Source organism: Mustela nigripes, chromosome 17, assembly GCF_022355385.1.
Source record: "Mustela nigripes isolate SB6536 chromosome 17, MUSNIG.SB6536, whole genome shotgun sequence".
In the NCBI taxonomy this organism is placed as follows: Eukaryota; Metazoa; Chordata; class Mammalia; order Carnivora; family Mustelidae; genus Mustela; species Mustela nigripes.
In genome coordinates, this window is record NC_081573.1 from 47,431,884 (window position 1) to 47,455,609 (window position 23,726).

Consider the following 23,726-nt stretch of genomic DNA (forward strand, 5'->3'; position numbering starts at 1 on the left):
AATACTCACACCAGTATGGTTTCTAAGTCAAGGCAGAAGCATCTAGCAACAGGGACTGGAAAACAAGAGGGCATTAGGTATGAGTATGACAGATACCCTCTAAACAGATCTCCACCTGGACTAACTTCCAACAAGGTGTTTGAAGTTATTCTGGGAAAACCCTGTTCCAGATGCAGGACTGGGAAAGCAGGGTCCTGGAGCCTCCTAGCATCAGCCCCTCTAGTTCCCTCACCTCCATTATATCATTTTTAGAAGATGCTGCAATCTGATTCAATCAACAGGATAAAGAATAATCATTCTCAAGCAGAAAAAGTCAAGTCAGGTAAAACCGCAGAGTTCCCAAGAACCTGACATTTGTGTCTAAGACCAAGAAAAACGTGAAGACCCCTGAAATCTACAAGATGTTGAAGAGGGACCCAAGTCCCTGCTTGTAGAGGTGACAGGCCTGAAATCATACATGCTGTGTATGAGACTCAACCCTGATGCATCTGTTCTTTCCAAACCTTCCCTTTGGGCTTCTTCCCAGAATTATTTTGCACAGTGGATCTTTCCACAAATCCTTTTTGGAATAATAAGCAGGTATAAAAGCCCATCATTTTTTCTGTGATAACCGTCTAGTCCACTTCTTTTGTGCTTTCAGTACAACCTTGGCACTTGCTGTGTGATGGGACTACACAATCATCTTCAAACTGTTTTCTCAGATGCTTGCCTTTCCCAGCTCCAACATATCCTACAAACCTCTGCTAGACCCCCCCCAAAAAATAACCCCACTAATTTAATCACTCCCTTTATGTGATTTAACAATCTTTGACTGTTCACTAATAAATCCAAACACTGTTCAAGTTTTCGTTTTGTACCTAACAAGACTTCTCTGTCACATGGCGAAGCTGCCCTTCTCACTGCCCTTCCAGTATGCTAGGTTTATCCTGGGGAAGCTATTTTATTTTATTTATTTTTTTTTTTAAAGATTTTATTTATTTTATTTGACAGAAAGAGATCACAAGTAGGCAGAGAGGTAGGCAGAGAGAGAGGGAGAGAGAGGAGGAAGCAGGCTCCCTGCTTAGCAGAGAGCCCGATGCGGGACTCGATCCCAGGACCCTGAGATCATGACCTGAGATGAAGGCAGAGGCTTAACCCACTGAGCCACCCAGGTGCCCCCTGGGGAAGCTATTTTAGTTTTAATATTACTTTCCATTGCCTACAGCACTCTCCTTGTAACTTTTCTCTCAGAAGCAAACTCCACTCCTTTATGAAACCCCTAGCCTCAGAAATCCTTAATTTCTGAATACCATTGACACTGAATGAAACTGCCTTCATGTTAAATAATAAACAAGATGAAACAAGGGGAGAAGACCTGCTTCCAAGGCCTATTTGTACTTCTTTCCTAGGACTAGAAGAATAGAATGTAAGGACTTTGTCTTTACTGCCATCTGCCGTCTTTCTGATTAGGTAGCCAGTGTTCTCTGGGTTTACCAGCAGGAAAAAAGGAATGTGAGGAGCACTCTGGCAACCGAGAGGGGTCCTTGGCCTATAGAGACATTGAAACTGTTCATGCTGGAGCAATGGTAATTTTGACATGTAGTAGTAGGATCAGGTAATGACTAACCTATGGAATCTTAAGTGTCTCGACTTAAGCATGATCACTAATTCCAGCAACCCAAAACTTACTTTTTATACTCATTAATGGTATCCTAGTAACATGCATACTTCATAATTCATTTAACATCAGTAAGAAATACATCAGCAATTGACGGTTCTTATGCACACAGCCATTCAATGACACTCCAGAAAATCCCAATAAAAAATCCATTGTTTATGGATGAACATATCCAGAATCTTCCATTGGACCAAAAATCTCTTTTTCCAGCTGAGTTTCTCTGTTCTAGGACAGTTTATCATTCCATACATGAGAACTTACCAAAAAGAATAAGAGAAACTCTGGGGACTGAAGCTTACCAAGTACATTTTCAGTACATCAGTGGTATCTCAAAACAGCACATAGTCAGAGGCAGCTGTGGACCACTGAACCCTGGGAGCCAAGCTCTGGCAAGGATGAATATGGATCGTGAAGAAATATGGGCTGCAGTGACACTGGGGTGACACTGCACAGCCAGCATAACACTCCTTTGGGAGTCTCACCCCAGGAAAATGCATCTAAATTCAAGATATGGCACATACTTCATAGACTCCATGAAACCCATCTAGTGAATTCTTAGAGTCCAAGCCCCCAGATGGAAAACTGTTGATCTAGACTTCTACCAGATACCTACTTACTCCTAGTACTGAGAAGTCCGAGGCCTATCCCTTCCCCTTTTCCTCCTTAGATTTAGGGCTATGTAGTAGGCAGGTTACAAATGTTGTGAGAAGAGGGGAAATGGAGGTCACCCTGCAGCTTTGTGAGGAGTCAGTACTCCTTTAATTATTGCCTTTGATTTAGTTATTATAGGGTTGGTCCACAGCACTGCAGGGGGTAGGAGACAAAAACTTCTTCTCAAGAGATTCGCAATGTGGGTCACAGTTGGCCAGAAGCAGAGAACACTCAACAGTCAAATGCCCACTGGGGTGGCGGATTGGCAGTCTGTCTGCAGCATCTGTAATGTCCAATTAAGGAAACCACCTGGAGGCTGGTATTAGCACCTTCCCTTCCAGGAAACAGATCTGGCCCTAAAACATGAAAACACAAGGAAAATCTGGGATTGGAGCAGTTCTCATCATAGAAAATCCCTCTTCCAGGCCTGGGCCTAGACAAATTACCCATTCTATATCAAGGTCAAAGAACTGGAGAGGACTCCTTGTGACTGGGGTCTCCGTTTCATCTCATCCTTGCTTTGTCATTCTGTGGGTACCATCAGCTTAGGCCGGGTCTGAAAAGCGTCCATCACTAGTATTTGCTTGGACTGTTCTGCACAAAGATGCCCAGTAAGGAGGGAGCCAGTTCCTTGGCAGTTACTTCGGCCTTGCACAGGTGAATGACCACAGTCCTTCTAGTCCCTTATTGCACTCCTTGTATTCCAAGAACTGTGAACACAGACGTTTGGAATCGCTTCACAACCAGGACGGCAAATAACTGAAATAATACCCCAGCTCTGACAAATCTTGCCTTCTGGGATCTGGAGACAAAGTATTTGTGACTACTGCTGACCACTTCTGGAGCTGCCTTGAAGCTGGCCACAAGTGATTGGAAGCTGTAATTTTCACTGAAGATCCAAACCTTAGATCACCTTTTATTTGCTTGGGGCTCCTAAGGGGTCAAGGTGACAATAGAGATTATAAAAAATATGCTGCAAATGCCTGTGAGCCCAGGATGTGTGGCAAGCTCAGGTCACCGCTAACTCTCCACGATGACTTGTGCACAGGCCTTGCTCAAGCACATGCAAGGGACCTACCAGGAATCATGTGCACCATTGCACCTGCTGATGAGAACCAGGAGGTTGTGGTCCTGCAGCACAAATCTGCATACACCGAAGTCTCAGGGTGGCACTTTGGTCCATGCTAAGCACATACCTTCCTGGTGTGGGCAGCAGGACAGAGGGAGATGACAACATTCAGATGAGCTCTACCACCCCACATCCAGAGCACCAGCTTACAGGCCTCATGCCATACAATAAACATGATGGCTGGCTGATATATCTGTCCTACTTGGGGTCTCTGTGTCCCTCTTCACCTCTATTCTGCTTGAGGATGTTCTGAACACTTCTGGCCAGAGAATAGGCAGGGGCTGCCACAAGGATCTTGAGCAGTGATTAGACACAGCATTTAGATGGGGGAAAAGAAGACGGAATTTCCAAAAAGTAAATTTCTCTGTATTCACGCCTAATCTTCAGAAGTTGTGTAAACAATTTTTTTCTACCTTCCCCCATTATTTGCACAATTTTTGTCGAGTCCAAACGTAATTTAAAATGAGGTAGGTAGTTTCTCTCTCCTCTGCTTTTGTCTTTGTGGTGACTGTCGAGGCCTGTGCCGTGAAAGCACTGGTCTCCCATGCAGGCGGAGTGCCGGGGTGGGCACTGGTGACTGGTGGAGCGTCTCAGTTGGCTATTTTCTCAATCTCGTCCAAATCATCTGTGTCCAGTCTTTCTATTTTCTTATCTGAGGAGGAAAATGAGAATTCAGAGAGAAATCAGTGCGGGTCTACCATGGAGACACACACCCAGGAAAGGGACAGCATGGCAGGGAGAGAGGAAACACAGCGTTCTGCCCGGCCTAGGAACAGGACCATACCTCTGGCCATAGCAGTCTTGCACTTGACCCCAAAGCCTCCCGGTGCTCAAGTGAGGGACAGAGAGAGCCCTAGGTCCCTCGGCCGGGCCAGGGGGGCACTGTCCTTTGCATCCCTGACCCTGAAAACTTGCCAGGTGTGCTCTTCGAGAACTTCCATATTGTAGGAAAGGAGGGGACTGTGTGACAAGGACACGGGCCTCTCTCAGGGCCACGGGAGAACCGACCCTTCCCCCCTCCCCGGGGGCCATTCCCAGGCGCTCACTAAAATGCTCCTGGATTCTGTTGAGGATGTTCATGCTGTGCTTGCTATCAACCATGTTCACTGCCAGGCCCCTCTTGCCAAAGCGGCCCGTGCGCCCGATCCGGTGCAGGTAGGTCTCGTTGTCCGGGTTCCCGTCCTTGTCCACGGGGAGGTCAAAGTTGATGACAACAGAAACCTGTTCAACATCAATACCTGCATGAAAGGCAGGTGCAGAGCAGTCAGAACAGGAACCGAAAATCCCTGCCCACCAAGTGAGGCTGGAACACACCAGCTTCGACTGGAAGGAAGCGTCTGGGGCTGGCCGGCTCTGGGATTCGGGGACCGGGGGCATGCAGCAGAACCCAGAGGGAAAGAGAACTTCGGCAAGTGCTGACAAAATTACGACCTCAAGAAGAGAGCCTCTGGGACGCCTGGGTGGCTCAGTGGGTTAAGGCCTCTGCCTTTAGCTTGGGTCATGATCCCAGGGTCCTGGGATCGAGCCCCGCATCGGGCTCTCTGCTCAGCAGGGAGCCTGCTTCCTCCTCTCTCTCTGCCTGCCTCTCTGCCTACTTGTGATCTCTGTCTGTCAAATAAATAAATCTTTAAAAAAAAGAGAGAGAGAGAGCTTCTGCTAGACACAAGTATCAGAAAACGCAGCCGAAACCTCCGTGGGGGCCCCAAAGAGAGCAGACACCATCCTGGGCCAGTGAGCTGCTGCTCCGTGTCCTTCCAGTACATCAGCGCCTCTGGCTTCTGTGACAGTTCTTAGCTGCGGGGGGAGTCCGGTATCTCCAGGAGAGAACCAAGCCCACGTGGACTCCCCCAAACCGACAGAGCGCCCCGTAGAGGACTCCCTGGCTACCCGGGGCCTGGCGGACAGACACATTCTCTGCTCACCGCGGGCACACACGTTGGTGGTCACCAGCACCTTCTCTTTGCCCTCTCTGAAGCGCTCGATCACCGCAGCCCTCTGCTCCACCATCATCTCGCCACTCAGCAGCGCCACCTGGTGGCCTTCTTTGGAGAGCTCTGCTGCCAGCCAGCTCGCTGTCTTGCGGGTCTGGAGAACAGAATTGTTTTAAGTGAAGAGACTTGTTAAAGAAAAAGATAACAGCAAAAAGTGGCTTGTTGCCATTAAAAGTACATGAAGACCTGCTGAGTTCAGTCATCAGGGTAGGCTTACCAATTTCAAAAATACTTCTAGCCCTGTCATTTTTTTAGATTAATTACTTAAATCATCTTAGTGTTCCGCTAGGAAGTGTGTGGTGTGAGCCAAAAGTCTCTAATGTTTTATATAATTATTTCACTGGATGTTATTTGGAGTTTTTTCCAAGTTATTTCAAAGAAGCGGGACCAAAGAAGGTTCAAATCTTGTCTTTCCCTCATAACTCGTTAGTTAAGTCTGAGAATACTCCCTGGGGCAGGTGGAGGTGATTCATCATTTCCTTTCTGGCCACACAGGACAGCTGGCCCGCCTCAGCACTGAGGTGGCGCTGGCTGAGAGAAGGGGCTGGCACACCCTCCAGAGCTGCTGCTGCCACTGCTACTCACATGGCAGAAGATCATGGCCTGAGCGATGGTGATGGCCCCATACAGGTTACACAAGGCCTGGAACTTCTCATCTCTGTTATTGCACAGCACATAATACTGCTTGATGGTGTCCAGTGTCTCCTCCTCGCGCTTCAACTTGATAATGTTTGGGTCTGGGACCACTTTCTGGGCAAACTTCCAGACAGAGTCTTCGAAGGTGGCAGAGAAAAGCAGCATCTGGCAGTTCCTGGGCAGCATCCTGCAAGGGAAGACCCAGGTACGGGGCATGATCCCGAGTCTTTTCTGGAACGAACAGAAGACAGCGGCCCGGGGCTTGCATGGGCTACGTGCCCAGGAAAACAGCGAAAGCGGGAGGAGAACAGCGGGGAAGAGGTGAGAGCAGCCACGGGGCAGGAATGGGGCTGGGGTTAGATTCCCTAAGTCTCCTTCCTCAACCCCAGTCAGTGCTGATGAGGAAGTGGCCCATCAAACAAATGCTTCTGGAGGTACTAGATAAAGAACCCGACAGGAGCAAGAAGAGGTGTTTGAAGTAAAAGGAGAAGATGCTGCAGATCAGGAGGCTGAGAAGTTCCTCTTGACTCAAGAGTTCCTACCTCTGGATGCGGATGCTCTGATCTTGGTGGCCCTGAGTAGCTATCATCACGTCAGCCTCATCCAGAACAAACACCTTGATCTTCTTGGGGTCAATGAACTTGAGCTTGGCGCACCAGTCCAGAACAGTCCCAGGGGTGCCGATGACAATGTGCTCACTGACCTTCTGACCTCGTTCCACTGTGGAGACAAGATGTTTTCTGTGGGTATTTTCCATGGTAAAGCCAGCTTTCCTCTCTGAGAAAAATCTAAAGCTATGCTGTACTTTAATGTCAACTGTTTTGATGTTTGCATTAATATCTTAAAGTAAGGTTATAATATCACCACAGCTTTTAATAATGCTGAAAAGACGCAGGATAGAAACAGTGACAAGATGAAAGCCTCTTCAGTAGTGTTCTTGTCCGTTCTCTGTAGTCATCCAGTTCTCTTTCAAGGAGGATCTGTTGTTTATTTCTTCTCTGTCAGCATCATTCCCCCAGCCCAGGGTTGCACTTCTCACAAGCAGACTTTCACCGCTCTCTCCAGTGCACTCTGCCCCTCAGCTATCCTGGCACCTACATCAAACAAGCCAGTTGCCTTCACACACCCTTGCCCAGGTCAGAAAATAGGATTCATCATGAATGGCTTTGCTTTCTCAAAGAAGCACAAAATGCCTCTCTTAGGTAAAGTGCTTCCCCAAACAAGGCCCAGCCCACCATGGCACATTCTTGACTCTGTGTGGTTTGAAACTGAGATTTGCCTCTTCGTTTTGAATTAGATGGCACCTATATATTGAATTTAAGTCTCCTAATTACAATCATGAACTGACATACACAATCTCCCTCTTAATCACTGCCAAAGTTTTGCCCAAATGTGAATGTTGAGTCAATTCAAAGCTAATAAATGCTGCTTCTTTCTTAAACCAATTACTGCCTCCCAGAAAAGTTATTCAGACTCTGGCATTCTAACTTCAACCCAGTTTGCAACCAATTTACGTAATAAGTTTATGATCATCTTCCACTAAGTTTTGTAATTGTATTACTTTTTAGAAGCAACTTCAAGTTGGTATTAGTTGGTATTGTACGCTGAGTGGATTTGTGAGTCATAGTTACACATGTGAAAGATTCACAGCCAAACTTTCAACAGTTTTTATATTACTTAAATATTGTTAATTTGTTGCAAAACAAAAGTACAAAGATGAATAAAGAAAGAATAATAAAAACAAGCTCCAAACAAAAAACAGACTCTTAAATACAGAGAACAGATTTGCCATAGGGGAGCTAGGTAGGGAGGTGAGTGAAATAGATAAGGGGGATTATCTTTTACATTTATTACACTTATTTTGATGAGAACTGAGAAAAATACAGACTTGATCTATCATTATATTATACAGCTGAAACTAATAAAACTGTTAATTATAATTCAATTAAAAAATTAAATGCCAGAGTTAATGGTCATGAATGTTCAGGAACATTTTTGTTCTTCTGATGACATTAAAAAGAAATCGGGCAATTAAACAAAACCAGAATGTACAGTATTATAAGCAGTTGGTCTGGACCATTCAAAAAGTCAGAAGTAGGGGGGAGGAGAAGGTGGAGGGACTATTCTAGATTTAAAGAAACGTAAGAGATACAACATCAAATGCAGTGCATTCACACCAATTTGATCTTGGTTCAAAAACAAAACAGCCATAAAGACCATGGGACTTTTGGGACTATTAGGGAAAAATAAAAATGGACTAGATACTAGTTATTAGAGAATCTCCTAATTTTCTTGGTTGTGATAAGGGTTTTATGGATATCCTGAAGAATGTACTTATTGTGGGGAACCTGGGTGGCTCAGTGGGTTAAAGCCTCTGCCTTGGCTGAAGTCATGATCCCAGAGTCTTGGGATCTAGCCCCACATCGGGCTCTCTGCTCGGCAGGGAGCCTGCTTCCTCCTCTCTCTCTGCCTGCTTCTCTGCCTACTTGTGATCTCTGTCAAATAAATAAGTAAAATCTTAGAAAAAAGAAAAAAAGAATGTCCTTACTGTGAGATGCATGCTAAAGTATTTATTAAAAAAGTTTTTTTTTTAAAGATTTCCCTAAGGGACACCTCAGTGGCTCAGTCAGTTAAGCATCTGCCCTCAGCTCAGGTCATGATCCCAGGGCCCCAGAATCAAGACCCACATGGGGCTCCTTGCTCTGCAGGGAGACTCATTCTCCCTCTACCTGCCATTCCCTCTGCTTGTGCTCAGTCTCTCTGACAAATAAATGAATGGAATCCTTTAAAAAAAAAAAAAGATTAAAAAAAAATTGTTTAAGTAGGCTCCACTCTGTTTGTGGAGCCCAATGTGGGACTTGAACTCACAACCCTGAGATTAAGACCTGAGCTGAAATCAAGAGTCATATGCTTAACCGACTGGTAGCCATCCAGATGCCCCAAGATTTTATTTCTAAGTAATCTCTACACCAAATGTGGGGCTCAGACACAAAACCCTGAAGTCAAGAGTTACATGCTTTCCTGAGTGAGCCAGCCAGGTGCCTCCAGGCTTAAGTATTTAGGAGTAAATACCACAATGTCTGCAATTTACTCTCAGATGGTTCCCCCAGAACATGCACACATAAAGCAAATTTAGCAAATGTCAAGTTTTCAAGTCTAAGTGAAATGTTAATTTTTATTATTTCAACTACTGTGTATGTTTTGAAATTTTTAAAAATAGAAGTTGTGGGCGCCTGGGTGGCTCAGTCATTAAGCGTCTGCCTTTGGGTCAGGTCATGATTCCAGAGTCCTGGGATTGAGGCCCATATCGGGCTCCCTGTTTGTTGGGAAGCTTGCTTCTCCCTCTCCCACTCCCCCTGCTTGTGTTCCCTCTCTCACTGTGTCTCTTTCTTGTCAAATAAATAAAGTCTTAAAAAAAAAAAAAAGAAATAGAAGTTGTTAGCTTAATGAATTAGGATCACATATTCATACTCACATTTATTGCCTCGGACAGCATAAGCTAGCTTCAGTTCAGGGTAAAATTTGCCCATCTGCTCTATCACTTTTCCTGTTTGGAGGGCGAGCTCGTAAGTTGGGGAGAGGCACAGACACTGGCAGGGAGAAAGTGCAGAGTGAGATCTCAAGGGCAGTGGGGAATCACCATCAGGACTTACTCCTCCAGCTGACGCTGAAGAAGAACATTAAAGTGCACGCCATTTGATTCTTCATGCTGCAAAGTCACAGGTTAGAACTCTGGTTGGGTAAATACACTTGAAAATAGCTATTGGCTATAGGAATACAAAACCCACATGTGAACAAGGATCTGAAATCTCAGGTGGAGATTAGCTTCCTTTTCATTTACTCAGGAAGTTCTCAGAACTTTCCAGAGGATGATAGCTGTAGATAGAAGAGGTCTTTCCTGAAAGTAAAGGTGCCAAGCCTATCAGCAAAATCTCAGAACTGGCAAACCATGGAAAGGGAACAGGATGCGTGTTGCTACCAGAAGGTCAACCATATTGTTTGTGCTCGACAAGGGGTTCTGTTTATGTAAAAAGTAATATGCATTTTGGCTTTCAATCCATCACATGTAATTTCTAGCTACACATCGACAGAAAATCCAAATTCACCAAGCCCTTACCTGGGGGTATCTGTTTGCAGGTTCTACTTGGCTGAGCATGGCCAACACAAAGGCAGCTGTTTTACCAGTACCAGACTGAGACTGGGCGATTAAGTTCTGTGGGCTGCACAAGAAAACATTGTTTAGGGGCTTACATCTTAAGTACCCTTTTAGTTAGTAACAGTGAAGAATAAATGAGTTTATGGTAGGAGGCTTTGATTGCTGCAGTAGTTATCACATGCTAGTACCACAAACACCAAGCACCACAGAGAGAAGACTAGTGGAATTTAAAGCACTCCCTATCTCTTATTCTTGACAGGGCAGCCAGTGACTCTTTTAAAATGTGAGTCAGCGGGAGCCTGCTTCCTCCTCTCTCTCTCTCTGCCTGCCTGTCTGCCTACTTGTGATCTCGGTCTGTCAAATAAATAAATAAAATCTTAAAAAATAAATAAATAAATAAAAATAAAATGTGAGTCAGCTCATGTCACTGCTTTGCTCAAAAGCCTTCCAGTCACTCCCCCATTTCATTCAGAGTAAAAGTGCAAATCCTTCTGCATTACAAGGTCCTACCTGATCTGGCTCCCTAGTAGTTCTCTGTTTTCAGCTCCTCCCACGGGCTCCCTTACTCATCCCACTACAGAAGCCTTGGGGCTGCCCCAAAAGCAAGCCAGCCATGCCCCCGTCCCAGGGTTTCTGTACTCTGCTGGGACAGCTGTCCCCAGATGACATGTCAGCTCTCTCTTCTCCTTCAAGGCTTTGCTCACACATCACCTACTTGATGAGATCATACCCTAAGCACTTGATTAAAATTGTAGCCTATTTTGAAATGCCTTAAAAATTATGTATTGGTAGGTAGATATGTGATAAAGTTTAGTAAAATGTTAGTGACTGCTATCTAGATGGGGGACATATGAGTGTTCACTATAAAATCCTTTCAACTTTAGGGCACTTGAATAGATCAGTTAGTTAACTGTCCAGCTCTTGATTTCAGCACAGGTCATGATCTCAGGGTCATGAGATCTAGCCCTTTGTGGGGCTCTGTGCTGGGCGTGGAGCCTGCTAAGATTCTCTCTCTCCCTCTCTCTCTGCTCCTCCATAACCGACTTGTGTGCTCTCTCTTAAAAACAAACAAACAAACAAACAAAAAACTTTCAACTTTGTTTTTTTTTTTTTTTTGACAGTTTTCGTAATATAATGTTGGGGGAAAACTGCAATCAGTTCCCTTGGTATTCCTGATCTCCCTTATTATGGTTTCTTTTTCTTATTCGTATTTATCATCTTTTTTTTTTATCACCTTCTTTTTTTTATCACCTATCACTTTTCTTAAAAAAAAAAAAGGATTTTATCTATTCATTTGACCCACAGACAGAGAGCACAAGCTGGGGGAGCCCCTGATGTGGGGCTTGATCTCAGGACCCTGGAATCATGACCTGAGCTAAAGGCAGAAACTTTACTGACTAAGCCACCCAGATCCCCCAGTATTTATCACTTTTTTTAAAAACAGCTTTTAAGTGTACAATTCAGTGGCATTAATTACATTTATAACTTATCTAACAAACTATACACTATATATCTTATTTATTTTTAATAAAAATAAATGATTTATACTCCAGACCATGCTCCTTAAAGACAGGAATTTTGGTCTGTTTTGTTTTCTAATGTAACCAAGTGCCTAGAATAGTATCTGTTACACACCTGCACTCAATACATATTTGTTAGAGAGGTACTAGATAATTCTCTCAGGTGTCTTCTAACATTGATGATTTTAAAAATTGAACATACTTAAGAGATGCATAAATGGAGTATTTGTTTCACACTGGTCATTCGCTTTTTGTAGATCCCAGTGCTTTCATAGATGCTCAAAATGTCAAGTTAAAAAGAGACATTATTTGGGGTGCGTGGGTGGCTCAGGGGGGTAAGCCTCTGCCTTTGGCTCAGGTCATGATCTCAGGGTCCTGGGATCGAGTCCCGCATCGGGTGCGCTCTCCTCTCTCTGCCTGACTCTCTGCCTACTTGTGATTCCTCTCTGTCAAATAAATAAAATCTTTAAAAAAAAAAAAGACATTATTCATCATGAAAAAAGTCACTAATTGCTTCTCAGGCTTCTGGCTAAGATCAAGTGAAAAAAGGCACCGTTTTGACACAGAACAAAGAAAACTTTAATATAGACCTAAAATTTCTATTTTTAGACTCTATGAAAGGAGTTTCAGGATTTAGGATCAGATGCAATACAACTTTCCATAATCATATATAATGTAGGGATCAGTTTTTATGAAAAGCTCCACATGCTCTTGAATCTTGTTGCTCAAAATGTGGTCTGAAACTAGTAGCATCAGCATCACTTAGAAGCTTCTAGGAAATAGTGAACCTCAGAGGGACTGAAATGAGGATCTGCATTTTAATAAATTCCCAAGAGATTCATGTCCCTATGAAAGTATGAAAAGCACTGCACTACAAAACAACCTTGGTAATTAACCTATTCTGATCTCCCAGAACCCTGCTTGGTTTTTGCTTACTGTTTCTGACACAATAAATTCTATCTATCCATCTAATGAAAGCAAGGTGTGTATGAATGATAAATGTTTATTTACCAACAAAGGATGATCATCTCACTAAGTTTTTAAAAAAGCACGTAAGATTTTATATGGTTCCGTTTTTTAAAAAAGGTATAAATATGTGAGTTTATTTTTAAAAAGTCTAGAAGTCTCCAAATGTTAGTATAGTAGGTTGGGGAAGATTACAAACAATTTTTCTTATTTTTAAATTATTTTCTAACTTTTCTAAAATAAACATGTGTTCCTAGTATAGATTTTTAAAATAATAGAAATTTAAAAAAAACAGAAAATTAAAAATGGGGTAGAGTTCTATCAGGACACATACGGCTCAGCAAGCATCAAAGGCAGTGCGTTCTCTTGTATCTTGGATGGACGGTTGAAGCCCATGGCATAGACTCCCTGGAGAAGCTGTGGTTTCCTGGGAAAACAGTTAAAGATGAAAGTCACCATCTCTTTGGTTGAGGAAAGAAGCCAGATATCCGAGGGATTTTTTTTTTCTCTCTTTCTTACTGTTGTTACACACAGTTTATTTACAATTAATAATACTTGAACTGTGCACTTTGCACAATTCACTTTAGCTAGAAATTTTACTTAATAGCCCAAAGTAGCTAAATTCTTTGATTAAATTTGTATTGGCTGGCAGCAGCTCTTTCTGCCCATGGATCCTGTGCTCCTCCTTTAATAAAATCACCTTTTATACCAATAAATAAATAAAGTAAAAAGATAAATTTGTATTAGCTAAAAATGTTCTGCTGTGGAAAAAAAAAAGTGTGTGTGTGTACACGTATGTACACGTACTAACAATGTTAATCTGTATCTAACACAAAGGGGAGAGTCCAAAAGTAATCACTCACAGCCGAAGCTCCTCAAAGGACTTCACGGAGTAGAGCGGGGAGTTCGGGTCCCGCTGCAGGACTTCCACCTGGTTTGTGTTATCCACCAGGTTGCTTCGGATCAGCTTGTTGAGTAAGGACTGAGCAGCTCTGTCCTCTGTCAGGAAAAAGAGAGGAAAGAATATATATTTTTTTTTAAGCAAAGAATTTTTAAAGGCCATGAAATCCACCATGAGCTCATCTGAATTCACTTTTCATTGGCATTTTAAGCACTTACATGTATGTATGCTAGGACTTATAATTCAGGATATATCATAGTTTTGATTTATAAATAGAATTAAAATTGCTTTATTAAAGAAAAAGGTTTTGATACTGGTGTCATACATTGGGGACTCCTATTCCTCTCCAGGACTCTCTATCAAGCCCTCCTTTCTGGAGGTTATCTATTCTTCCTATGTAAACCCAAGTATTAACTCCCTCCTTTGTGCTCAACAGAACATTGAAAATTATTAGCTTGGCCAGCACATCTCAACAATGGAAAAAAAAAAAAAACCCAGAAATTAACAAAGTTTGTATCTTGATATCATATAAGTTGTTTGTATTTTGTTATCCACTTTTAATGTGTTCAAGTAGCATTAACTTTAGTAGACAACGGCGATTCAACTTAAAATTTCTTTTATAATGCCCTGTAAAAGATCATCATTCAGGGCTTATTTCCTGCTGCTGCTGCTGAAGTCCCATCAGTTGTTCAAAGTAAAATTTCTTTAAAATGTAACCACTGAGAATTCCTTCATCAGCAACCATGTTGAGTGTTAGCAATATGACTCCCTTTAAAGTCAAGCCAAGTTGGGTCTAAAAATGAAGCCTGGTAACAATCTATTGTCTTAAGATGGTGGAATCTCATGGGTATAGCGCTAGGCTGTTACCTTTCTCTTCTTCATCTGCCTTCTCTGCATTAGCATTGGTCTTGACAACAGCACCTTTATCAGACACAAAGTGGCCGTCATTCAATATCACATACTATACCCAACAGCAGAGACAGTTCAAATTCTATGAGACACTAGAAATGTAAAAGGCCTGGGGAGCAGAACAATAAATGAGGAAACCAAGCCACAGATGAAACCATTTTATTGTTCTTAAATAAACAAAGGTATGAAACAGTGTTGCTTATATGCAGTTCTTTCCTATTCCGAGTCCTCTCACGGTACATCAAACATTAATGGGACTTTCCCTCATAGCATCAGTATTTCTGAAATGTTATAGAAAGATGATCACAGCAGGCAATGATCACAAACCACCTTGATGCTCAACAGAGGAATATTTGTGCAAACCGTATTTCATCAGTTTTGAACACTATAATGCCATTAAGATTCTATGTATATAAATTGTTTAATAGAAATGTATATTCACACAACGTTGTAGTTATGAAAAAATTACAGAAAAAGATTGTAAATGAATTTGGAATGAGGTAAGTGTTACTACCCCCCGCCCACTATATGTACATCATCAATGAAAATTTAATGGAAATCTTGGATTTGGGTAGATACGATTTCAGAATGACAATAGGTTAACTCTTAGGTTGTTCATACTTTGTATATTCTCATGGTCAGCAATAAGTTTGGTAATAAATAAGTCACTTAGGCATCCTATGCTTATTTTAAGCACAATACAAAGCAAAACAATCCAGTTTAGTTCCTAAAGCAAATGACTGCCAGTATCTGCCAGCCCCCTATTTGTACATACACAACTTTTTTTCCAGAGAGTTATGTCAAAGCAGAAATACTAAAGGAAATCACATTTGTTTTCAAACTAGCTTTTACTCACCATTGGCATCTGGTTTGATTTTCTCTTCCTTAAGATGCAAGCTGCTCAACTAAATGGAGAATATGGGGGGAGGGGGGAAAGTGTCAGGAAAATGACTTAAAAGATTTTGTATCAACAGAGTCTCCCCAGTGAAGCTGGGGAGAAATGAGCCACTCTCAAGATCTATTCATTAAGTTGTTCTGCCGGGCTCCTTTGGTCGACTAAATGTTTGAGTGAAAATAAACAAAATTTCCCATAAACACAGCAGTAGAAAAAAACTGGTTACACAAATGACTCAAAATCCACACTTCCTAATTACAGTCCCTAGAGAAAATTATAGTTTATGAGTTTGCTTAATGCTCTGATTACAAAGACTCTCAGTAGAATACCATTTGTCATTCTCTCATATTCCAAACGACAGGAAAATTTAAAAGATACTGGAAAATGCAGTCACACTTCAGACAGAGAACTTCAAGGGGGAGGGCTGCAACAAAAGCCGTGTGTGGGTGGGAGTCCGCTCCCTTGCACTGTAGGTTTGAGCTGCAGGACCACAATGTGCAGATACGCACCCTCATATTCAGGTTGCCTTGTTTTTTGCCTTGTAGTGGAAATCTAATATTTTAAACAGAGCAGTCTGGGGCATCGTGGCACACTGTGTAATCAAAATACCTAGCTGAAGTGGGAATACAAAGGAAGGGACAGAGCAAAGAGACATTTCAAAGAATTATTAGGACTTTGATAAAACACCATAAATTAGGCATATTGTGATGGCACTTTTCTCCTCTATTAGAATGAAAATATACTTTTGTCACTTATACCTCATAAATGCTAGGGGAGGGGAAGAAAATACCTTAAAGACAGGAATCTTTTTATTTAATTGATCTTTGGATCTAGCACAAAGCAGGTGCTCTAATCATAAAATATTAAGTGGGGCTTAGGACCTCATCTAGTGATGGGTAACAATGAAAATGGCTATTTTTTCTTTTTCTCTTTTAAAGAGTAGTCATTTCTTTCTTTCTTTCTTTCTTTTTTTTTAAAAAGATTTTATTTATTTATTTATTTGACAGAGAGAGAGAGACCACAAGTAGACAGAGAGGCAGGCAGAGAGAGAGAGAGAGGGAAAAACGGGTATTTCTTAACACACCACCTACACTGGTGGTTTATGTTTTCGGGTTCATTCTGTCTTTCCTCTAAGTCCGGGAAAGGCAAGAGAATGAAACAAATGTCTGTTTTTTGGTTTGTTTGTTTTTTAAAGATTTTATTTATTTGACAGAGATCACAGGTAGGCAGAGCAGCAGGCAGAGAAAGAGGAAGGGAAGCAGGCTCCCTGTTTCACAGAGAGCCCGATGCGGGGCTTGATCCCAAGACCCTGGGATCATGACCTGAGCCGAAGGCAGAGGCTTTAACCCACTTAGCCACCCAGGCGCCCCACAAATGTCTGTTTTAATAGGTGGTTAGTTAGGGTTGGAGGAACTACACTTCTTTTGTTGCCAACTGAAAAGGGAGTTTCTGGTGTTTCTGCTTTGGTGTTAGGGGAGGGAGAAGTAGGGGGGAACATATTGGAGAGACTGGCAAGAAAGGAAATTGGCAAAAAAGGAAATCATTGGGACACCTGGGAGGCTCAGTGGGTTAAAGCCTCTGCCTTCAGGGGCTCCTGGGTGGCTCAGTGGGTTAAGCCTCTGCCTTCAGCTCAGGTCATGATCTCAAGGTCCTGGGATCGAGCCCCACGTCGGGCTCTCTGCTGAGGAGGGAGCCTGTTTCCCTTTCTCTCTCTCTCTCTCTCTCTCCCTGCCTCTCCATCTACTTGTGATCTCTCTCTGTCAAATAAATAAATAAAATCTTAAAAAAAAGAAAGAAAGAAAGAAAGAAAGAAAAAAGCCTCTGCCTTCAGCTCAGGTCATGATTCCAGAGTCCTGGGATCAAGCCCTGCATTGGGCTCTCTGCTTAGCAAGGAGTCTGCCTCCCTTCCTCTCTCTCTGCCTGCCTCTCTGCCTGCTTGTGATCTCTGTCTGAAATAAATAAATAAAATCTTTAAAAAAAAAAAAAAAAGGACATCATCAGAAAACAGTAAAAATCCTTAATTCCAAATGATAGCAAACACACTAATAGATAATGAATATAAAGGGACCAGCGTAGTGCCTGATACACAGTAGGTGTTCAATATATTTTAATCTTCTCTAAAGCACTTCTCCATATCCTGCTGACAAACCCTGTTTTAAGTATAGTATCCACATCTATTGAGAGGGAGAGAGAGAGAGAGAGTGCGCAAGATGGGGACAGAGAGACAGCGAGTCTAGACAGACTGCCTGACTTACTGGCAATACTTCAACAGTAAACTTAATAGTACTCACTCCTAGGGTGAAAATTGCTAGCTAAAGCAAATGACAGGGCTGAGGTATAAATGAGTTAATGAAGTATAAATGAGTTACAAACATCTATTACAAAAAATTTTAATAATGATAAAAAGGACAAACCATTGTTTTGTTGATACATTGTTCAAACTGAAGTTAACAGTAAATAAAGTTAACAGTTAAAATAACTAAATGCAATATGTAGTAAAGTTGTTAGCAACAATGTAAATGAAACCAGCAGATGTTTTGATTACAACGTATCAGGATTCTGTAGAGGGTCCAGCGAATCTAAAAACAAACTCCTCCCTTGGCTATAAGGACCTTAAAGCCTGTAAAGCAGAGACAGTGATGTCTGTATTACCCAGTGCAGTGTCAGTGAACTGAACGCTGAAACTTCTATTGAAAGTACAGTTAGATACCTTCTTTGCTGTTTACTTGGACCAAAAAGGAGAAACCAGTTTCTTTTGCAACTTCATCAGAAACCATTCTGAAATTAACCGAAAGGCAAAAAAGCAAAAACATCCACTTTGTAATACCCACATTTTCAATGCCTTTAATACTTTAGTTTTTAAGGTATGTTAAAATAACTGAAAACTCTACAGTTACACACTACATTTTATTCAAAAGCTACTTGAGAAAGCATTCTTGAGACATAAAAGATTTAATAGTGAACTATAGAGAACAGGGATTATCTCTGTCAAAATGGTGAAGTAGAGGACATAGTCATACTCATCAGTTTTCTTATCTGTTTGCCCTCCTCTAAAAAGAAATTTCCCAATGGAACAGAAGGAGAACAAAGACAGGAGCCACTGGGGGATGAAGAAATAAATATAAATAGAATCTAGTATTTTCTTACCTACAATAAATAAGGAATGAAGCTTAATATTTAAAATACAGTAACTATGCACTACACACATCAGTGTTACCTATGTCATGCAGTGTCCTCAGTGAGAGTTCCATGAGGCAGAGGGTAATAGAGGCTTCTTGACTCATTTGCTCAGTTTTGGAAAGTTGTGATCTAATTTACCTGTGCATGGTTAAGTAGATTCACAAGTCTTATCCAGGTTCAACTATCTAATCCATACAATATGGACAGGTAATTTAAAAGATTCCTGCAGGGTACCTGGATGGCTCAGTTAGTGAAGCATCTGCCTTTGGCTCAGGTAATGATCCTAGGGTCCTGGAATCCAGCCCCATACTGGGCTCTCTGCTCAGCAGGAAGCCTGCTTCTCCTCCTCCCCAACTTCCTCTCTTGCTGTCACTCACTCAAATAAAATCTTAAAAAAAAGATTCCTGCATTGGAACTGTGATTTATACATAATAACAACAACTGCTATTACTTACATTGCACATATAACAGGCATGTCCATAACTCAATGAGGTAGGTATTATGATTATCTCCATTTTACAGATGTGGAAACCAAGGCACATAAAGATTAAACAATTTTCCCAAAGTCATAGAACTAGTAAACCATGGACCTACAATACAAATCCTAGACTGTCTGGCTATAAAGGCTAAGGTTTTAACCTCTACACAATAGTGCCTGTCACAGATAATACTAATCTCATAGAAAGCAATTATTTTAAGGGTGATACAATGGTGCAGCCACTTTGGAAAAGTCTGACAATTCCTCAAAAGTTAAACATAGAGTTACATAATCCAGTAATTCCACTTGTGGGTGTATACCCAAGAGATTTGAAAATAAAGGTCCATACAAAAACTTGTACATGAATAATCATGGCAACATTATTCATAATAACCAAAAAGTAGAAACAATAGAAATGCTCATCAATGGACACTGATAAGCAGAGAAATAAGATGTGATATATCTAGACAATGGAATATTATTTGGCAATAAAAAGGAATGACACCTACTGCAACATTGATGAACTTTGAAAACATTATGCTACGTGAAAGCAGCCAGACACAACAGACCACATATTGTACGATTCAACTTATATAAAATATCCAGAATAGACAAATCTCAAGAGACAGAAAACAAATCATCAGTTGCCAGAGAAGGGTGGGGAGAAGGGAGTGAATGCGAAAGTTTAAGGGAACTTTGGGCAGTGGTGGAAATGTTTTGTATCTTGATTGCTGTGATGGTTACACAACTGAATGCCTTTGTCAAAATTCACAGAACAAGGTGAGTTTTATTATTTTATTTATTTATTTTTTACAAGGTGAGTTTTAGTGTATGTAAATTTTACCTCAACAAACTTGACTTAATGATTGGGCCACTCTGAGATATCCAACGGTCAACTAGTAAGAATTCTTGAAAGAGCAAAGAAAAAACAAAGGGGGAGAAACAAAAAATGAAAATTTTCAAGAAAATTTCTCATAACTGAAGGATAAGAATTTTCCAGATTGAAAGGACCCCCCCAGGGGCACCAGGCTGGCTCAGTTGGAAGAGCATCCAACTCTTGATCTTGGGAGTGTGTGCTCAAGCCCCACACTGGGTATAGAGATTACTTAAAGTCTTTTAAAAAAAGGATATATCCAGTGCCCAGCAAAATGGATGAAGACAGACCCATACCAGTTATCAGGAATGTTCTGTATACTGGAAGCAAACAGAAGATTGTTCAAGTTTACAAAGGGAAAAACAGGTCACATAAGGAATCAGAATGGTCTCAGACATCTCAGTAACCAATAAAGTCTAAAAGGCAACGAAACAATGCATTTAAAAATTATTAGGAAATTAATTTCCAACCTACAGCTCTACACCCAGCTATAATACTATCCAAGTGACAGGGCAAGATAAGGTATTTCCAGAAATGCAACAGTATCTAAAACAAAACAACAACGACAATACTTCTGATATACTTCCAGAAAGCTGATGAATGGTTTCACCAAATCAATAAAGATGAAGAGAGGGGATCCAACACAAGAGAAGAGTGAATCCCCAGAATGAAAGCGAAGGGAAATCTGCCCTGGTCCCTCCAGTCCCTGAAATGAGTTCTGCTCTAAGCACAGGGAGAACTAGTCCAATATGAAGCAGGCTGAAAGACCTGGGGGAAACAGAATTAATAGAATACTTTTTTTTAGGGTGCCTGGGTGGCTCAGTGGGTTAAAGCCTCTCTGCCTTCCACTCAGGTCATGATCCCAGGGTCCTGGGATCAAGCCCCACATCGGGCTCTCTCCTCCACAGGGAGCCTGCTTCCTCCTCTCTCTCTCTCTGCCTGCCTCTCTGCCTACTTATGATCTCTGTCAAATAAATAAATAAAGTTTTTTAAAAAAATACCTTTTTTAATGAAATTTTATTTACTTACATATTTTAGAAAGAAAGAGAGTGGGAGAGGTGGGGGAAGAAGCAGATGGAGAGAGAAAAAGAATTTTAAGCAGTCTACAGGCTGAGTGGAGATCCCCATGAGGGGATCGATCTCACCACCCCAAGCTCATGACCTGAGCTGAAATCAAGAGTCATAGCTTTAACTGACTGAGCCACCTAGGTGCTCCAAACTAATACTTAATGTGTTTGAACATCCTGAGATAAACTAAACAATTAGCAAAGAGCTTGCGGTTGAGTTGGTGATAAGTACAAAAAACATGAAGCAAAAATGCAAGACAATTACAAATTCCAGGGAAAAACAGAGTTTTATAGGAAAGTAAAAGTATTCATAAGTTACTAGTAATGTAAACATGAAACACTGATCTAAATGAAATTATAATATAATGAAAAGGTAGGGAGTGGGAAGGTGTGCATGGGTGGTGGAGAAAGTATGGAGAAAGAATAAAAATCAGTAAATAGGCTAAACTGAAAGTTCAAAAACTAGCATAACATGCTATTTGGAGAACAAGGAGGTCAATGATGTAAATTACCTCCAACAGAACTATTAGTTGTCTCTGAGGAGGGAAAAAAATGGTGGTGGTGGAACCAGTTTTTAAAAGTGTGACTTGGGGCACCTGGGTGGCTCAGTTGGTTGAGCCTCTGCCTTCCACTGGGGCCATGATCCCAGGGTCCTGGAAACAAGCCCCATGTCGGGCTCCCTGCTCCGTGAGAGCCTGCTTCTCCCTCTCTCTGCCGCTCCCTCTGCTTGTTCTCTCCCCCACCACCCCGCTCCGTCTGTCAAATAAAACCTTTTAAAAATTCTAAAACTATTTGACTCTTCGAATTATGTGCATATAATCTATTATCAGTTATATAATAAGACCAAGTCCTTGTTCTCAAGAAATTCACAGATACAAGGCCTAACAGAAATAGGTTCAAATCATTATCAGAACTTAAGAGTGTTGAAGTAGAAGGAATTAATTCTCCATAGTCATGTTTAAGTCGTATCTTGATTGCTGTGTGTGAGCCCCGGAACAAAGTTAAGGTGAGAAGAGGATTTACTTACTGACTACCGGGCCCACAGAGTAGGTCATTCATCATCACTAAGCAAGCAAAGAAGTACACAAAGAGGAGTAAGCCACGGTCACAGAGCCCAGAAAGCTCAGAATCCAGAGGCGGAGAAAGACACAAAGGTGATTATACTCCCCAGTGGGGAGAGTGCAATGTACAATCAGTCTTGCTTCCAGGAAGACAGGCGGCTGGGGCTCTTCATCCACGGGAGTACTCACCTGCTCTTACGTAACCCAGGAGGCGGATAAACAAAGCCAGCTCAGGGTCCAGGCTCCATCCTCCATCCTCACACGCACCCCATACCCGTCCGGACCAAAGTAGTTAGTGTCTTATCCAGGGATGATCCCCGGCCAAATCTGACCCCCTGACCCTTTTACGGCTTTAGTCAACTCACCGACTCCGCCGCCGCCTCCTGTTCGTCCACTGCCAGCGCCCACGAATCGGTGGCCATGGTCCGAGGCGCTGGTGAGACAGACTCGCTAGCTGGGGCGGCGCGATCGTGGACTCTCCCGGGTCGCCCTAAGCCCAGCTCCAGCCCCACCAAGGGAGAAGTCATTCGCTCAGCGGCTGAGGAGCGGAAGTGGCGCGCCGCAGTGACGTAGGACTCTGCGCCCACCCAGCCGCCTCGCCCACGTCGAGCTGTAACTTCCACCGCTTTCGGAGCCCCCGACCTAACCCTTGGTTAGCTCACGCTCTTTTCTAACGTCCGGAAACGCTGGCTGCCAACTGGCTCTCCACCGCACGAGCAAAACCATATTCCCACCCAGCACGCCGGCAGAGAAGCTCATATAGATTGAATATGTCAAGAACCATTACAAGTAGAGTAGCCACCAAAAGCGTATTGGAACATCTTTTTCTCTTCAGGTTGGTAATTTTCAGTGCCCAAGGATTGGCAACCAGCCATGTCAAACACCATTTGGTTAAAAATTTGTTCCGTAGACTATGTGGCAATACCACTTACAGGAATTTCACCTTCAAAAATACTCAAGGTGCTAGGGAAATGCGTTCCAGGAGAAGGATCGGAAACTAGAAAAAGCAAAGAGGTTTGAGTCTGAAGGACACAATTCCTGCGGGGATTGACAAGAGCCCGGGATGAAGAGATTGGTAGTAGGTAGAGGGAAAGGGCCATGCAAAGCCGCTTAATGAGCAAATGAGTTCATTCCAGGGAGCTCTTCCCCATCTGTCATGACTTTTGGAGTTACCTGTGCCTGGGTTGCAATCCCAGCGCTGGTTGCGTGGTTGGGAGAATTTTTTTTAAAGGAAAAAATATCTTGGGCTTTTAGAAGAGGTAAAATAAGGATTAAATGTGACACTCGCTTTCCCTTAACTGGAAATAAACAAGGTCTCCTCCCCTTGTTACTTAACTAGAAAGAAGCTGGGTATTTTCCTGCAAGCTGAGAAAATGAATCCCCACTTCTGTTTGCCGCTGTTCTACTCCAGTGAATTTATTTCAAGCAATAGTGGGCTCTACCTGGAATTTTACCTGTAGAGTGTAAGAATGTTCAGGAAAGGGTAAAACAGTTCCAAATGATACTCTGTTTGCCATGATTCTTTTTCTCTTGTACCCTGGCAGGGGTTAATTTGGTGAAGATTTTTTTGGAACCTATAGGGGAGGATATGCAAAAAGAAAAAGGCACACACACAGCCAGGGAAGCCACAACATCTCATCGTATTCAGAAGCAAT

The 23,726-nt window shown here is 42.2% G+C and overlaps 1 protein-coding gene across 3 annotated transcripts; it reads right to left on the bottom strand.

Annotated features, from left to right (window-relative positions):
- Positions 1 to 1,792: 1,792 nt before the first annotated feature.
- On the bottom strand, positions 1,793 to 22,899 carry LOC132004881 (ATP-dependent RNA helicase DDX19B). 3 transcript variants are annotated; one of them, XM_059381500.1, is made up of 12 exons: positions 22,437 to 22,899; positions 15,373 to 15,421; positions 14,475 to 14,528; positions 13,570 to 13,705; positions 13,041 to 13,133; positions 10,182 to 10,284; positions 9,540 to 9,654; positions 6,607 to 6,784; positions 6,014 to 6,251; positions 5,360 to 5,522; positions 4,484 to 4,675; positions 1,793 to 4,089 (listed from the first exon to the last, which is right to left on the bottom strand). In XM_059381500.1, the coding sequence occupies exons 1-12, from the start codon at positions 22,596 to 22,598 to the stop codon at positions 4,028 to 4,030; spliced, it is 1,545 nt and encodes a 514-aa protein (XP_059237483.1). In that variant the 5' UTR covers positions 22,599 to 22,899; the 3' UTR covers positions 1,793 to 4,027. The 3 variants fall into 3 exon arrangements, with proteins under 3 accessions (XP_059237483.1, XP_059237484.1, XP_059237485.1); XM_059381501.1 differs by lacking the exon at positions 15,373 to 15,421 and having other exon boundaries at positions 22,437 to 22,481; XM_059381502.1 differs by lacking the exons at positions 14,475 to 14,528; positions 15,373 to 15,421 and having other exon boundaries at positions 22,437 to 22,514.
- Positions 22,900 to 23,726: the final 827 nt, after the last annotated feature.